The 15,594-nt window shown below is 37.0% G+C and overlaps 4 protein-coding genes across 5 annotated transcripts; 1 reads left to right on the top strand and 3 right to left on the bottom strand.

The window, feature by feature from the left end:
• Positions 1-78: 78 nt before the first annotated feature.
• LOC141899303 (uroporphyrinogen decarboxylase-like) lies at positions 79-3,131 on the bottom strand. Its single transcript, XM_074785524.1, has 10 exons — positions 3,016-3,131; positions 2,243-2,348; positions 2,077-2,156; positions 1,904-2,002; positions 1,668-1,829; positions 1,418-1,579; positions 1,200-1,337; positions 1,011-1,111; positions 826-892; positions 79-747 (listed from the first exon to the last, which is right to left on the bottom strand). The coding sequence occupies exons 1-10, from the start codon at positions 3,037-3,039 to the stop codon at positions 586-588; spliced, it is 1,101 nt and encodes a 366-aa protein (XP_074641625.1). The 5' UTR covers positions 3,040-3,131; the 3' UTR covers positions 79-585.
• A 66-nt stretch (positions 3,132-3,197) lies between these two features.
• Positions 3,198-7,839, bottom strand: LOC141898731 (membralin-like). Its single transcript, XM_074784801.1, has 10 exons — positions 7,765-7,839; positions 6,770-7,011; positions 6,172-6,694; positions 5,976-6,086; positions 5,751-5,873; positions 5,563-5,663; positions 5,376-5,433; positions 5,212-5,295; positions 4,990-5,122; positions 3,198-4,903 (listed from the first exon to the last, which is right to left on the bottom strand). Exons 2-10 carry the CDS (start codon positions 6,992-6,994, stop codon positions 4,147-4,149), a joined length of 2,115 nt encoding a protein of 704 aa, XP_074640902.1. The 5' UTR covers positions 6,995-7,011; positions 7,765-7,839; the 3' UTR covers positions 3,198-4,146.
• A 48-nt stretch (positions 7,840-7,887) lies between these two features.
• Positions 7,888-9,707, top strand: LOC141899804 (BRISC and BRCA1-A complex member 1-like). 2 transcript variants are annotated; one of them, XM_074786340.1, is made up of 8 exons: positions 7,892-7,957; positions 8,118-8,221; positions 8,438-8,496; positions 8,589-8,709; positions 8,792-8,901; positions 8,989-9,109; positions 9,217-9,303; positions 9,389-9,707. In XM_074786340.1, exons 3-8 carry the CDS (start codon positions 8,465-8,467, stop codon positions 9,560-9,562), a joined length of 645 nt encoding a protein of 214 aa, XP_074642441.1. In that variant the 5' UTR covers positions 7,892-7,957; positions 8,118-8,221; positions 8,438-8,464; the 3' UTR covers positions 9,563-9,707. The 2 variants fall into 2 exon arrangements, with proteins under 2 accessions (XP_074642440.1, XP_074642441.1); XM_074786339.1 differs by having other exon boundaries at positions 7,888-8,221.
• A 303-nt stretch (positions 9,708-10,010) lies between these two features.
• On the bottom strand, positions 10,011-15,500 carry LOC141899907 (transitional endoplasmic reticulum ATPase). The gene is made up of 15 exons (XM_074786519.1): positions 15,343-15,500; positions 14,841-14,949; positions 14,154-14,326; positions 13,904-13,984; positions 13,487-13,811; positions 13,302-13,404; positions 13,083-13,216; positions 12,745-12,993; positions 12,372-12,659; positions 12,077-12,289; positions 11,908-11,992; positions 11,736-11,829; positions 11,526-11,655; positions 11,096-11,400; positions 10,011-11,008 (listed from the first exon to the last, which is right to left on the bottom strand). Exons 1-15 carry the CDS (start codon positions 15,357-15,359, stop codon positions 10,897-10,899), a joined length of 2,418 nt encoding a protein of 805 aa, XP_074642620.1. The 5' UTR covers positions 15,360-15,500; the 3' UTR covers positions 10,011-10,896.
• Between the last annotated feature and the right edge of the window lie 94 nt (positions 15,501-15,594).

Here is a 15,594-nt window from a genome sequence, read left to right as displayed (position 1 = left end):
CTCGCATTGTTTTCAAATAAAAAGGATTTAAAACAACTACGGTCCAACCGTATTTTCAAAGGATAATCATTTCATTACCATAGAATCTAGTACATTATTTTCACTTCATTTAAGGCAACAATATTTCATAATACTGTATTGAACATTATCTGATTCTTATAAAATACCGGTACTTGTACAGCATTCAGAAAATCTTCATACACACAAAGAAAAAAACAACCAACGAAAGAGATTCAAATATGTTAGTTTCATGGAAAAAATTTCACTGTATAAGTTGCGACAACTTACAAAAAATTCATAAAGCTTTATTACATTTGTATATCTGTATATCAATATCATAGCTATTGGACTAGATTAAAATGTTTCAAGTGTAAATCAATATTATCAAAGACATGTTTAGGGACACATGATGCAGGTACTCTCACTAAACCACACGTTTGTTCGCAGGAAACTATGTAACAGAGTGAACTAAATATTTGACATGGGGTTTTGAATTTGCATTCAAGTCGCAGGAAATAGGAATCATCAACCAAGACAAGTGGTTTATTAACTGAAATCAGAAGCAGTCTCTGTAGGAACACTGCATCACTCATCATCAGAGTCAGTGGAATATTGATGAATAGCCTCCACGAATGCAGCCATATGTTCTGGATCTGTGTATCGAGATATACCGTGACCAAGATTTGCGATATAACGATCTTTACCGAACTTATCTAACATCTCTTTAACCAATCTCGAAATTTCTTCCTACAAAAAATACAACAACGATATTACCAATAGTCTATATGCATCACCTCACCTCAATTTCTTTTTAGGTCCTCTTACCTTAGGGGCAAATAATGCAGATGGGTCCAGATTGCCTTGAAGAGAAACACTAGTTCCAGCTAACCTCCTGAAATCAAAACACAAAATAATATTCAAACTCAAATTCGATACAAATATTTTCGATGATTAAGAGACATTTTCAATATTACACTACACAATATTCAAAGCACTGGGATGGAAATTACCTTGCATTTTTGGGTTTAACAGTCCAGTCTAATCCAATCACATCATAACTTGAATGAGCTAAATCCTCAATTGCATAGTGTCCTCCATTAGCAAAAATAACCTATGTACAGAAACATTACAATTTTTCAAAAAATGACAATAAAAGCTGCATTAGAAAGACAAAATATTGTTATCGAGTAATAAATTACCATGGGCACTGGTTGTATATTTTTAGCTTGTAGGTTTTCTTTTACGCGTTTTGCTATGTCAGTTACGTATGGTAGTGAGAATTTGTTGAATAAGTTTGTCCCCAAACAACCAGCATGCGATTCAAACACTTGCAACATCTGCAAAAATACATGGTACATATATATGAGCAAAGATGATTGAAACAAAAGAATACAGAAAATTTTTTCCTACTGCATACCTGAGCTCCAGCCAACACTTGTTCAGTTAGATAATCCACCAGTACATTAGCTATAATATGCAATAGTTTATGACTAGCCTCTGGATACTCGTACAACCATTTTTTCACCAATTCTTTCCCAGGGGAGCTATCTGATTCAACCATATATGTCATAAGTGTCCACTAGAATAGATGAAATGGAATAATTTGCTGTAAGTAAGCTTTTGCCAAATGTGTTTATTTTAAAATACATGAAATTAGGGAAACATACCGGTGCACCGCAGAATCCTAGAAGTGGAACCTTGCCTTCAAGTTTATGTCTAGTCAAGGTTATGGCATCAAAAACATATGACAATTCTTTCTTGATGTCAATATCAGTTTTTAAACGACTAATGTCCTCTGGTGATTTTAGTGGATTTGGTACATGAATACCCTAGAATATTCATAATTCATTCATTTATTATGCAATATGAATTAATCAAAACTTTTGAATACAAAAAAACTTACTTTCTCTGGTATAAGTTCAAAGTCGACACCTAATGCTTTATTGACAACAAGAATGTCTGAAAATATGATAGCACCATCCAGTGGAAATCTCCTGAGTGGCTAAAAATATAAGATTCATTGAGTTATGATCTTAGACTTTTCATGAAGTTGTATTGAAGGATATAAGATTTCACCTGTAATGTGACTTCACAAGCAAGTTCTGGTGTATGGCACATTTCTATGAAAGAGTGCTTGCTTCTCAACTCCTTGAATTCTGAAATATTAAAGTTTCCATACTAAACTTGCAGTCAAAAAATATTTTTAAACATTCATTTGAAATAAAGTATACTACAACTGTACCTGGTAAGTACCGTCCGGCTTGCCTCATCACCCAAACTGGTACATGTTTAACCTTTTCACCCCGAGCAGCTTTGAGAAGGGTATCATTTTTCAATGGGGGAAATACCTAGAATGGGAAAAACAACTTAAATGTGAGTCTTAAATGTCAGACTAATCTAGTCATTATTCACGAGGAGGAGCAATCTGCTATCAGCACTGCTGTAATATCCGGGCCTACCTAAAGCCATTCACTTTCGTCTGAGATCGATTTTTTGGGACATTTTGCTTAATCTGTCGAACACATACCACAATTTGGTCTTAACACCAATGAAACTGTGCAGTTTGAGAATGCCAATCCTTCAATACACGGCTAAATGATTATCAAACCAATGATTTATTCAAACTGTCTTCAAAAAATTAAGAGAAATATCCCCAAAAATCGATCCCAGACAAAAAAGATTTTTTTTAGTGAAGTACCTAGCCGTCCTAAAACAGGGTAACCCGTAATACATTTTCTGGTTACAATTGGTGTTCGTTCGCTTACCACAAGTGTAAGGAAGAATAGGGATAAGGAATTAGATACAGGTAAACCTACTCAACAGCTCATATTGAAATAGATATTATGATGTATCAGGACAAGAAACGAAAATTGTGACGTATGTTTTCCTGGTTGCACACTTCTTCTATAGTTCTGCACCATACTGTATCCTGTCATGTCCATGGAAATTCGATGGCATCATTCGCACAATCTGGATGGACAGGCATTGAGCTACTTATATTTAAGATTTTTGTACCTTTCCGGTTTTATCGCAATCCATTGCGTTATTGTCAAAGCAGGATAAACAGCTACAGAAAGGTTTTAATGATGGCAAAGATATTTTTCGAGTCGAACCGGCTCAACTAGTGCTGCCCTCTACAATATACGTCGATACAGTACACAGCAAAACGAAAGAAAAGACTGTAAGACAATTTGCATTTTTCCATAGACAATAGCGATATATTTCTTAACTTATTCATTACCACAAAATCTATATATGGCAAGAAAACACAACAAATCATTTTCCATTGACACAAATCCCTCCAAAACCACACCTGGGTTGATGTACAGCTTGATTAAAATTGCTCTTAAGAGTCATTACTCAAGACATTTAGCATTAATTTTTCGTGAGGCAGAGTTTTCTCTTAGGTCTCAAGAAATTAATCGCTAATAATTTAGAATAAAATATTGAAAATCTATTCAATTTAAAATCAATACACGTTACACTGGCTATACATTATTTACAGATTAACAGATACAAAATGAATGTCACAATGACATGTGAATTGTCTAAATTGTAACAAATGCAAAATAAAACTGAAATTCTCAACTACATTTTTTGCTTCAAGCTTACATATAGATTACAATATCATTTCTTGAGTTATTAGGTATAGCAGGATGTCTCATAAATACTATCCGCGCTATCAATGTTACTATCATTTCAAATAACAAGTGATAACATAGACAAAATTTGCTTTATTTCAGACCTTCTTCCCTGCTGCCAATGGTTTACCTTATACACTCAACAATTCTTCACCCAAGACCAATAATTACAATAAATAGTAGATATATCTATGAAAAACTCTTCTTCAATAGATATGAATCCAGATTAGTAAGTCGCAAATTACCATACAAGCAGAATTCACATCGTTACCTTCACAATTTCCTTTATATGAACAGTTCACAGTTCAATACGCATTTACATATCATTAGCATGAAACTCAAAAAGGAAACTCGATCAGATACCATAGTTCAATATGTTACAAACTTCTATCTCAATATTTACACACTTTCGCAATCACCATATCAGGCACGGATTAACAAAAAAAAATCATGCTATCACATTTAGAATTCATAAATTCTGATAACTTAACCTAAATTAATTCAATTATGTTTCATTGGTAACGACACTTCCTGGAGGTAACGTATCCCCTACGTGCCGATGACGTACATTAGTATCATCTTTGTTATCACTATCCTCGTTGTGAGTGTCTGTAAGTATTGTTTCAGCACTATTGTCATTAATACTGGATTCGTTATTAAGTGATGTCTCCTCGTTATTAGGAGTTATATCCGGTACACCATCGGTATCACTACTACTCGTTGAAGCAATGTCAGTGTTGTTACCCACGACGGGCGCGGCAGGCGGGTTTTGTTGCCGCGTTGATAAGAAATTTTGCAGACTAGCATTAATGAGACGCTGAACCCCGATTTGATTGGCAGCATTTGCTATATTCGCGTAAACTCTGATATTACCGAGTGGACCAATGCGTATTTGAGGTCGTTGATTCACGGCTGCGTTTGGTTGAGACTCCGCAGGCTGATCGCTATTCGCTGAATTATCATTTTCACCAGTATTTTCATTTGTAGCATTTCCGCCAGCGGGTGGCACTGTTCCGTTCGGAGCAACGTTCCCCGTCGCCCCTTCAGCTGCTTGTCCGTTGTTGTTACCTTGATCGGTTGTTCCGACGAGTAACTGGTTTATCTGCATCTGACGTAACAATGCCGGTAACTCATAATTGTGGAAAAAGTAAATCATCGAGTGTTGAATAAAAAGCCACGATGTCAGCAGTGCTAACCCGCTGTACTGTCCGTTGAACCGATAATGATACGCGTAGAAGGCGTAATGGTAGAGATAGAAGAACCTGAAAGAACAATGAATTTACATGCAATAACTTCACTAGAATTTTAAAGATATTATTGTTCCAGTCTGATCTTTATCGATACTTACCTCAGCCAGTGACGTTTACTGATAACTGTATGACAGCAGATAGCGTCGTACTGATCAGCCACCCAAACAATCAGAATAATATAGAACGCTGTAGTCGTATCGTTGAAAAATTCTGACATTATTGCCTCCATTCCTGAAAGGATTTAGAATTTGAAACGTATAGATGAAGCTGGAAGGTATGGAACTACGATCAATGATTAATGTGCTGAAGATAATACATACCAACGAGAGCCAATATAACAGTCAACAGCGGAGCAGCAGGGAAAGCAATAGTAACATTCATTTCTAACATTTGTAACAAATCAACTGAAAATGGAACAAATAATCAATTCAAAATGAGTGTCTGATTATTGCGATATAAAACAGAAATATACTGAACTACTCACCAATGAACATGAAAATCTGATGGTGTGAATATCTGAGCAACATTGATACGGATAAAGTCTGAAATTTGCAGAGGTTTTCATTCAAAGTTTTGCAACGCAGTTAAGTATCTGTGTACCGGGTATATGATTGGGTTTATGATGCTAAATCACTTTACAATCAGCAGACGACTAAAAAAAAAGTACTTACAAAAATAAACATTATCAGAGCCGCTGGCACATATGATGTCCTCGTCATCCACATACTGACAAAACGATAGTGTTCACCAGTTACTACATTCCGCAAAAACCCTAAAAAGAAGAATACCCAGAGTGAGTCAGCTTATGAATCAATGGGAATTCTGATGATAAATTATATTTTCTCATCATATGATTTACCTTTATTGTCTTCATTCTCAGCAAGATGCTTCACGCTAGCCATTAGTATATCATCATAACCCAAAAACTCATCCAATATAAAGCGACTGAAACTGTCTCCAAAACACTCATTCGCCAATGGATCTGGAATGAGAAAATCAAATGATTTATAAGACGAATTCAATTCGATTACAGCAAAAATCTAAGTGAACTCTGTGTAGTTTTTATGGTAACATGTAATCATACCTAATGTCACTAACATGACAGTGATATTCAATCTTTGTCTCGTTTTTGGAGAAAGTCGCAGAAAACCATATTCCAATGAATACTCAACTATATACTTCTCTTCAGGCCAAACTGAAATAACATTACAATATATAGAGAACCGCTGATGAGACGAGATTCATTTTCTCATATATTAAGTTTATTGAAACAAACAAACCTGCTTTCGTAAGCATTTCGAATTCTGAGATTGTCTCACGAAATGGTTGAATATTCTTAAGAGGTTTCTCTTCTACACCATCATATTGAAGAGACGAATTTGTCAAGTTGATCTCTTTGGAATCATTTTCATAATTTTCCACCAGAGCTTTTGGGAGGTCATTGCGTACCATCCCATCGGCAAAGTTGCCAGTCTTATTGCGGTTTTCAAACATCTGACCTCCCTCTTCTGTTGGTTCTTTTGGCATAATTCCTAACTTTTCATCAATGGATCCATCTTCGCCAGCATCAGCTGCAGTCCCATCGTCATCAGTAGACATGTTCCACAACGTAGACGGCTCGAAACCTTTATATTCCTTCTCGTACGAGTTATAAATCGTGTAGTCTTTTGAGGCATTTTTTATAATCTCGACTCGAAGAATGCCATCGCGGGGCCACGATTTTTCGACGTGTTGCAAACAATTCATAGGTGCACGTGCGAATACCATGTGAATATAGGCAAGTACAAGAAACACAATTATAGCCTGAAATAAAATTGTACAATATAAGATTCTACAGATTCCAAACCATTAGTAACAGTAAAGTATAGATATGTTTACCTTAGCCAAAACTATATATTCCAATGCTTTGCGTATAGGAGGAGGGATAGCTCGCGCATAAGTCAATGCAATTCGGTAGAAAAGTGCTTCAAATAGTCGATCACGAACATTCAATAAAGGATTAGCCTGCTGCTGTTGTCTTTGCTGCTGCTGTTGCTGCGGTCCATTATTGTTATTTGCAGTAGCCTCAGGCTGTGCATTGCCTGTATTATCAGCATCAGGCATGTTTATGATTCAGCTCTCTGAAAAGGAGTTAACTTACTTTAATCATTGGGCTTGAATGGATGATCGGAGTTGTACTAAACTAGGGTAAGGGTGTCTCTGAATGGTAGACGTAGTGTAACTAGGTAGAGCACTTAAGGTAATGATGATGGTTGGTCTACTGGACTAGTCATATGATGGTAGTTAAATATCAAGCCGTTGTTCGGTAGTAGCAGAACCTGAAAGTCATCGTCTGGGTATTCACCAGACTGTATGACTTGTGTTGTGGGAATATAAAGTTTTTCATTTAGTTTCAAGATCGGAAATATTTCCCAAAAGCTCGATTAGCTAACACCAATGATGGATTCGCTAAAAAAAAAACACAGAGAAACCTCATTAATATGAATCTTGGGGCAAAAGTGAAATTGTCGTATTAAACAGGTTTCTTCGTTTGTATCGTGCATAACTAGCTTGATTAAATTAAATATCTCACACTGGAAATCATCATAAGTAAACGAGTGTCATCTTAAACGGAATCGTGACGTAATAACGAAGGTTAACAGCTGGAATGAATGAGAGTAAGGGTAAGGCTAGCTTTTATGCTCCCTATCCCTAATGCCTCCACACACAAGTCAAAACTAACCTGACCGACTTTGACTAAAAGATTGTCATTTAAAACTACAAGATTTCAGTTAATCAATTACTTTTTTGGACGAAATCTTTGATTGTGATAAACTATATGCCTTATATGATACTGTATCGGTGTATTGAAATAAATCGGTTGATAGATTTACCTAAAATACCACAAAATACGTTAAAATTCACAGAAAATAGATATCTCATCCATTGGATAACAACGCCATCTATATTCGGATTATTCCAACTGCTAGGCCGGAACCTGCGAGTAGTGTTGACAAGATGGCGGACGACAGCGATGATACTTTTGACAATTCTACGGAAAGTCAACCCGTACCACCATCACAAGAGGTGCTCAATGAATATGCCATCATCGACGATCAATGCGTAACCGAAGTGTCCCCTTCACAATCACAATCTAGCACTAGCAGTGATTTAGTTAATGAGAATACGAGGAAAAATGAAAAAAGAAGACCCGAAATGACCCGGCGTTACTCCATTTCTTCTTCAGCTGCTGCAGCATCGCCATCATTAGGTCAACAAGATGAATACGCAACAAACCTTATCGACACTCCCAGCATCAAATTTCCTCGGGTTAATTGCCCTGAAAAAATTGTAAGTCAATATGCCCCTTTTTCATCGGGGTTTCTGTTCTGATTTCACTTTCTTCCAGGAAAAGATGCTCTAGTCTGAATACCAGTCGTTGTTACCGGTTCTAATAGGTACTAAGTAATAGGTATTAGACTACCTCCGCTCTGGTACAACAACAACTGTTTACTGCCCTTACCATCCTTGTCTTACACCAACATTCATGAACTCTTAACCTTTCAGATTATTTGCCTTGATCTGTCTTCTGAAATGGAAAGTTTATTATTCAAGTCCCGTGCAGGGTAAATATATATATATATATATATCATTTTTCTAGTTCACCGCATAGTCCGTATGATATAGATGTTGAATAAAAATGATGTGTTCATTTTAGGGATAAGTTTTCTCCGATGAAGCTGATTAAGAGAGCTCTTGGTATATATCTTCAGACTAAAAGCCAGATAAACAGAAATCACGAATACGCATTAATTGCTTTACATGGTGATGCTGTATGGGTTAGTAGAGTTTTTCACTAGAACCAAACAGTCTAACTATCAAACTGTTTCTATTCTCTGAGCGTTTTATATTGTCTTTCAGGTAAAGGATTTCACCAAAGATCCGAAAGAAGTCGTCAATTTCCTCGATGATTTAAGCCCGAAATCATTCCAGTGTGACAGTTTTGATATCGGATCTTTGTTCGAAGTGATGTAAGTTTATCTCGTCCAAATCCATGCAGCATTCGATTGATTTGATCATACTGGTAATTCCACGATTCTGTTTTTTCAACCGAACAGATCAAATCATGTGGTGTTGCCTGTAGTGAATGACCCAACTGCAGTTCCACCACCGTTTACAGCTAGAGCTATTTTGTTTTATGGAAGGTCTCATTGTGTCCCTTCTATCCTGAATGACGAGGTGAGTATTGGTTTCCAAAATTATATCAATCAGATATATTAAATCAGGTTTTAAATTACATGAGGTTTTAAATAATAATCATGATGTACTGTTAATTGATCTTCCAGGGTTTTAAACTGTTGAATTCATCTCCGTATTTCTTTATCGACGCATTTTACGTTCACGAGCCTGCTAGTGATGACAACAAATGCGAGGTAAAATACTCATTGAATCTTCTCCGGTTCTGATCAAAAGTGCACTTTTAATGCTAATAAGTATGGTGTATTTCATTCATTGTAGGAAGTATTCAACTTCCTCTGTGATCTGGACACTAAGGAACGATCGTATATCTTTGAGGTGGCAAAGAATCTTACGAGGGTTTACGACCATATTGCTCAGTTACTCGCACATCCTCTTCAACGACCGTATCAAAAGGACTTGTATTTTAAGATTAACTCATTGCGTGACGGATGAAACTCAAGAGAATGAATTTCAAGATTAATGTCTCTCTTGTTCGCAATCTAAGGTGCTATCCTATCAAACTGGCTGCAAGTTGGTCTTTATTAGACTGAAGGATAGCAGAATCCATTGTTGCAAATTTTTTATGTACATACCTAATGTCAATAATATTTTACAAAGTAAACAAAAATATTTACCAGTACACATTGTAGTTAAAAATTATTGGGATTTTGGTACCGGGTAAATATCTTTCATCTGCAAATCCGATGAAGTGCAGGTATTCGGATACAAAATGATGAAGTTTGGTATCGAGCAGTCATTAACCTTTCGCAGTAGTATATCCTATGTATTAGTCAGCAGTGTATCCTCATTAATTCCCAGTTTGATCTTGGCAGCAGCAGCAACAACATTTATCCTCTTGAATAGAAAGACCTTGGAACAACAACACAATTAATTGAGAAGTATATTCCCCGTTTATTGTGGTAACATCACATTTTTCCCAAACCCAAGTAAGGTTAGTTTCTTCAGTAAACACAGACCGGGAAATTGTAACCAAATACAGTACAAAACAAAATATCATTGTTCTTCATTGGAAAAAATTAATAGCCATACGCAATTAAATATTGTTCACAGGATAAGGTGATGTACTTGACATTCAACGGCAAAATTCCTGAAATTCGGCTGAAAATTTAATCTGTCCAGAAGAGAACATTAGCATTGTTGGATGAATATAGTTATCTCTGCCACGGATTTTCAAGGCAATTTAGGCGAAAGGGGTTTATCAAACAGTGGAATGCATGATACATGTACTTTGATATCCAAATTTCCAGTATACCTTACACACACAGATAAACACAAATTCATTAGCACATCAATACAATCCTGGGATCTTAAAATGCAATGAAAATACTACGCTAATGATACATGTAGTTTTTTTTTGTTTGAAGATATACCGGTACTTGACTTTTTTTTGAAAACTATGCTTCAAATTTGAATTATTCGATGATAATACAACAAGTTTCGTCAATACCGAGTGCCAGCTATTGTGTTTATATATAAATTACATATTTCTTCAATAAAATTACGCTTCATATATTACAAAATATCCGCAACTACGGAACTATACAATACACGAAAAATTCTTCAGATTTGGTTGATTATATATTTCATGTGAATTTAAACAACGCAAAGTTAAGATTTGTAAGTCGAAATGTCAAACTAGTGTTGGAATGAAATGAACTGCGTTGGAAACACTTTCATCATCTAAGAGTGTTCTTTACATGTCGTACGTTCGGCAATTCATCGAAGGATGTTAAACTCATGAATGAATGAATCGTATCTGATGTGATTTAACTGTAAAGATCATCATCGTCTCCATCATCCGGATAAAGATTACCACTATCAGCACCACCCTGGCTGCTACCACCTTGTCCGGCACTGCCTTGATCGGGGAATCTAAAACTAATCAAAACAATCAATTCGTTAATTTTCACTCTCAAGCAAATACCTGGCAAATCAGAATCAAACTCTTGTTCAGTAGTGGCTTACCTAAAATTGCCACCAAATCCTCGGCTTTGCTGTAATGTTTGGGCGAACATTTCATATTTCCTGATATCGTTGTCCGTTACTGACCGTCTGGCGAATTTCATCGCTTCTTCGAAGTGTTCGCGAGAAATCTCCGGAACTGGATCTTCAGTTTCCATGTCATCGTCGGCATCTTTTTCACTTTCGCGTTTGATGTCCTCTTCGATGGCTTCGCGAATCGCCAATTTACACGCTCGTTGACAGATCTCTGTCAAATCTGCACCACTGAATCCCGCTGTACTCTTCGCCAAAAAATCTGTATCCACATCCTAAAATTTAATGTCATTCAAAAAATATTGATGATTATAAACAAGATAACAGGTTATCTGCCATTAAAAACAAACTAGATAGCAATATAGGAATCTATCCTATAGCAGTAAATAAATCATCATACCTTTGCTACAGGCGACTTTCTGAGATTAGCCTTTAGAATTGAGACGCGTGATTTCTCATCAGGCAGTGGGATGTAGATCAATTGATCCAAACGTCCAGGTCTCAAGATGGCTGGATCTATGATGTCAGGTCTGCAAAAAGCACATACCGTAGGTTAGTAAGGATTGGTCACAGAAATATGATTTTTTACATCAAATTCACAGCACTGTACCTGTTTGTTGCACCAATAATGAAAACGTTCTTCTTCGAGCTCATACCATCCATTTCAGTTAGGAGCTGATTGATCACACGATCAGCTGCACCACCTGATTAATCAACGACAATCTTAATAGTCAATTCACAGGAGGTATTCAGAGATCATTCTTTTTGGTTCACAAACTTACCACCATCACCCAAATTTCCACCACGGGATTTCGCAATCGAATCCAATTCATCAAAGAACAAAACACAAGGGGCTGCAGATCTGGCCTGAAAATACAATTGGAATTGGAACTAGTAAACTCTATCTTTGATATAAACCATTGAAATCATCTTTGTCGTAAAATGACTAACCTTGTCAAAAATATCTCTGACATTCGCTTCTGACTCACCAAACCACATAGTTAACAGTTCAGGGCCTTTGATCGAAATGAAATTTGCCTGACATTCATTGGCAATAGCCTTAGCCAACAATGTTTTACCGCAACCGGGAGGACCATAGAACAGCACACCTTTGCTTGGTGTCATACCAAACTTGAGGAATTTGTCTGGATGTTCAACAGGGTACTGAAAACAGCACAACATCGAATTCATTTAATGACTTTTTTGGGAAGTAAAACGATTTACATTTTTTTTTTCAATTACTGACCTGCACCAATTCTTGTAATTCTTTTTTGACGCTTTCCAATCCACCGATGTCTTGCCATGTGACTGAGGGTACTTCGACTGCAGTTTCACGCAGGGCGCTCGGGTTGCTTTTACTGAGGGCCCATCGGAAATCTTCTTGCGTAACGGCCAATGAGTCCAATACTTCGGCGTCGATAGTTTCATCTTCCAAATCAATGAGGTCCATTTTACCTCGGATTTGTTGCAAGGCGGCTTCCGAACACAACGCGGCCAAATCAGAACCGACATGACCATGAGTTTCAGCAGCGATCTGTCGAACAAAAACATCACGTCTAATCTAAGATCTTCACATGAGAAAGTTCCACTTGACCAAAATTTCATTAGAGTAAAAATACCTGTTCCAACTCGACATCATCCGACAGCTTCATATTTTTCGTGTGAATGCGCAGAATCTCTAATCGACCAGTAGCGTCCGGGATTCCGATGTCAACCTCTCTGTCAAAACGACCGAAACGTCTCAGCGCACCATCAATGCTGTTAGGTCTGTTTGTAGCAGCCATAACTATTACATGTGATCGTTGTTTTAATCCGTCCATGAGAGTAAGTAATTGTGATACAATACGTCTTTCCACTTCGCCATGAGTCTGTGAAAATTTTTCATAAAAGTTAACATAAAACTCATTGAAATCATCTGTTTCGAGCCAAATAATAACCAATAAAGTATTTTTCCTACTTTTTCCCTTTTCGGTGCGATTGCATCCAATTCATCTATGAAGATGATAGCAGGGGCATTTTTCTCAGCTTCTTCAAAGGCTTTTCTGAGATTGCTTTCTGATTCACCAGCCAATTTGCTCATGATCTCAGGTCCTTAAAACAAGAAATCAAAACATTAGGTAAAAACGGCAGTACACAAGCACCTTACATATCAGCATTGAAGAACGATACTACTTACCATTGATGAGGAAGAAAAATGAACCAGTTTCATTGGCCACAGCTCTTGCAATCAAAGTCTTACCAGTACCGGGCGGACCATAAAGCAATATACCTCTGGGTGGCTAAAACGTTATAAAATAAAAGAAATGTAATTAATGATAACTTTAACAAGATCGAAGCTGTCAATAATTTCACAATTCATACCTTAACACCAATGGCCTTGAATAACTGTGGATGTCGAAGAGGCAGCTCGACCATCTCCTTGATTTGTGCCAGTTGTTTGCGACAGCCACCGATATCATCGTATCCGACCTCATTCAACGCTTCTTCCTCTTCTTCCCGTTTTACCGGTTCTCCTTCACAATGAATAACCGTATCGGGCGCTACGATACAAAACGGACTCGGATCGGTTTCAATAACTTTAAATTCTACCGCCCTCATTCCTCCGCGCACGATGAAAATATCACCCTTCCTCATTGGTCGGTAAGCCTCCAAGAAATATGGTTTCAAGTATACGTCGAATAGGTTTCTAAGAACAAAAACGAGCTAGAACAATTAGTACCAATAACAGTCAATCATATAGAAAACTGAACAGATTGAAATCCATGATTAATCTCTCACCCGGTTAAACCTTCAACGGTATCATCAAGAGGTAAAACATGAATCCGCTTACCATACTTCACATCAGGGCATGCTACAATACTGAAATCAAAACGAGGTATTTATCATAATAAATCACACTCACTTAACACAGAGGATTTTCACTGCAAACTCTCACATTCAAATCAGCACCTACTCCTTTAATAGTTGATTTTGGGCAGGACATCTGATCGAGCCTGGCACTAATTCAATTTCCAAAATGGATCCTTACCTGACAACATCACCCAGGCGTACACGGAGATTGCTTCTGATGCAGCGGTTCAAGCGGATCTTTTCGTCATGAACAGTATCGTCCGATAGGACGATGCATATCGTATCTCGTCTCCGTTTTCCCTTCAGTTGAACAGTATCTCCACGGAACAACTGCAGCTCTTCCATTTTCGCCTAAAGAGACATTAAATTATAATCATTTTTCAGTCAGAAGGCGCATAAAGATGAAATCAATACCACTGTAGAAATCAGGTTCAACTTTGATGATAATAATCAAAGGGGGATCCCATTAGGCCTACAATCGTATTTTTGCTACAATGTATATCAGATTCTGATCCTCATGGTAATAGGTTTCCCCATGACTCACTAGCATGTTTATGCTTTAAATACTGAACTTGGATTCTGAAATGCTCTCCCAGGGGCATCATCATCAATAAAACAAGGTCAAGCATCGATAATCAGAATGGGGGAAAGTTCATTGAAATTTTGCTCATTTTCTCCCAGTACTCCCAAAGGGCTTACAGCTGAAACTTTCCATATTTCCTTTTTTATGACAAAATATCATACAAAATATTGGCTGTGTACATCCAGTAGTGACAATTCGTGCCACCAAGAGCTAACAGAAAGTTACTCTTAGAACCATTCTATGAGGATCAATACATTTGTCCAAATAAAATTCAATACTAACCTGGGAAAGTGAAACAACAGAATTGTCATCATTGATCGACTCTTCTACGATCAGTCTGTTAGGTTTTTCTTTCTTTCGCAAGATGGCTGTAGCCAGTTCTTCTTGATGGCTTCATTGAAAAAAAAGCAGAACAATCAAATAAAACTGAAAAGGTTTCAGAGACCTTTTTTTTGGAACAGGAAAACGCTATGAAATACGACTTGCCACCAATCAGAATTTTGCAGGTTTTCATTGATTGGGGGAGACCAATTGTTGCTAAAGTACCTTAGGCCTAAATTATAACTCACATTCAACCTATCTCTTTAAGAAAAATTATTAAAAGGTGGACTTAAAAGTACAGGGGTGAATAGTACAAATGTCACCACCAGGTGTCGCCGCAAGATGCGTGACAAAGTGAAATTGAAACAAAACAAAAACTATTTTTCATTTAGCCACTCATATACCACCATTATTCAAGCCAGGAAACCATCTAAGTAATATGAAAACAGTCAATTATACATACGCGGATCCTTCAGCCATTCTGGAGAGAAATGTGTGTATGTTTTCAAAGGTGAGTTGTAAAATGTAGCAGCTCTACACTGAAAAACTGCACAACTTCGCCGGTCTGTGTCCTTTAGTGCGCATATGTCGATGACGTCATCACTACTGCGTATTACTGACGTGTGACAGCAATTCTAGAACTTTTCATTTACCAGATATCAAAATATTTTCTAAATAAGTTCAAAACTTGTTATTTTTTAAAATCTATAATTAG

This window comes from Tubulanus polymorphus, chromosome 2, assembly GCF_964204645.1.
Source record: "Tubulanus polymorphus chromosome 2, tnTubPoly1.2, whole genome shotgun sequence".
Lineage (NCBI taxonomy): Eukaryota > Metazoa > Nemertea > Palaeonemertea > Tubulaniformes > Tubulanidae > Tubulanus > Tubulanus polymorphus.
This window is presented reverse-complemented; position numbering and strand designations above follow the sequence as displayed.

Bases quoted from the DNA above. Each gene is read 5' to 3' on its own strand.
- LOC141899907 (XM_074786519.1), bottom strand. The intron at 14,327-14,840 runs GTTAGTATTGAA...ATGTCTCTTTAG, and splicing joins CTGTTGTTTCACTTTCCCAG to GCGAAAATGGAAGAGCTGCA. The intron at 11,401-11,525 runs GTATGATGATTT...ATTAAATTTTAG, and splicing joins GAAAGTCGCCTGTAGCAAAG to GATGTGGATACAGATTTTTT.
- LOC141899303 (XM_074785524.1), bottom strand. From the start codon at position 3,039: ATGGATTGCGATAAAACCGGAAAG. The intron at 2,349-3,015 runs GTACAAAAATCT...TTCCCATTCTAG, and splicing joins ATTGCGATAAAACCGGAAAG to GTATTTCCCCCATTGAAAAA. The intron at 1,338-1,417 runs GTATGCAGTAGG...GTATTTTTGCAG, and splicing joins AAGTGTTGGCTGGAGCTCAG to ATGTTGCAAGTGTTTGAATC.
- LOC141898731 (XM_074784801.1), bottom strand. From the start codon at position 6,994: ATGCCTGATGCTGATAATACAGGCAATGCACAGCCTGAGGCTACTGCA. The intron at 6,087-6,171 runs GTTTGTTTGTTT...ATGTTATTTCAG, and splicing joins CGAAATGCTTACGAAAGCAG to TTTGGCCTGAAGAGAAGTAT. The intron at 5,874-5,975 runs GTATGATTACAT...TTCTCATTCCAG, and splicing joins TGTCATGTTAGTGACATTAG to ATCCATTGGCGAATGAGTGT.
- LOC141899804 (XM_074786339.1), top strand. From the start codon at position 7,889: ATGGCGGACGACAGCGATGATACTTTTGACAATTCTACGGAAAGTCAA. The intron at 8,497-8,588 runs GTAAATATATAT...TGTTCATTTTAG, and splicing joins TTATTCAAGTCCCGTGCAGG to GGATAAGTTTTCTCCGATGA. The intron at 8,902-8,988 runs GTAAGTTTATCT...TCAACCGAACAG, and splicing joins GGATCTTTGTTCGAAGTGAT to ATCAAATCATGTGGTGTTGC.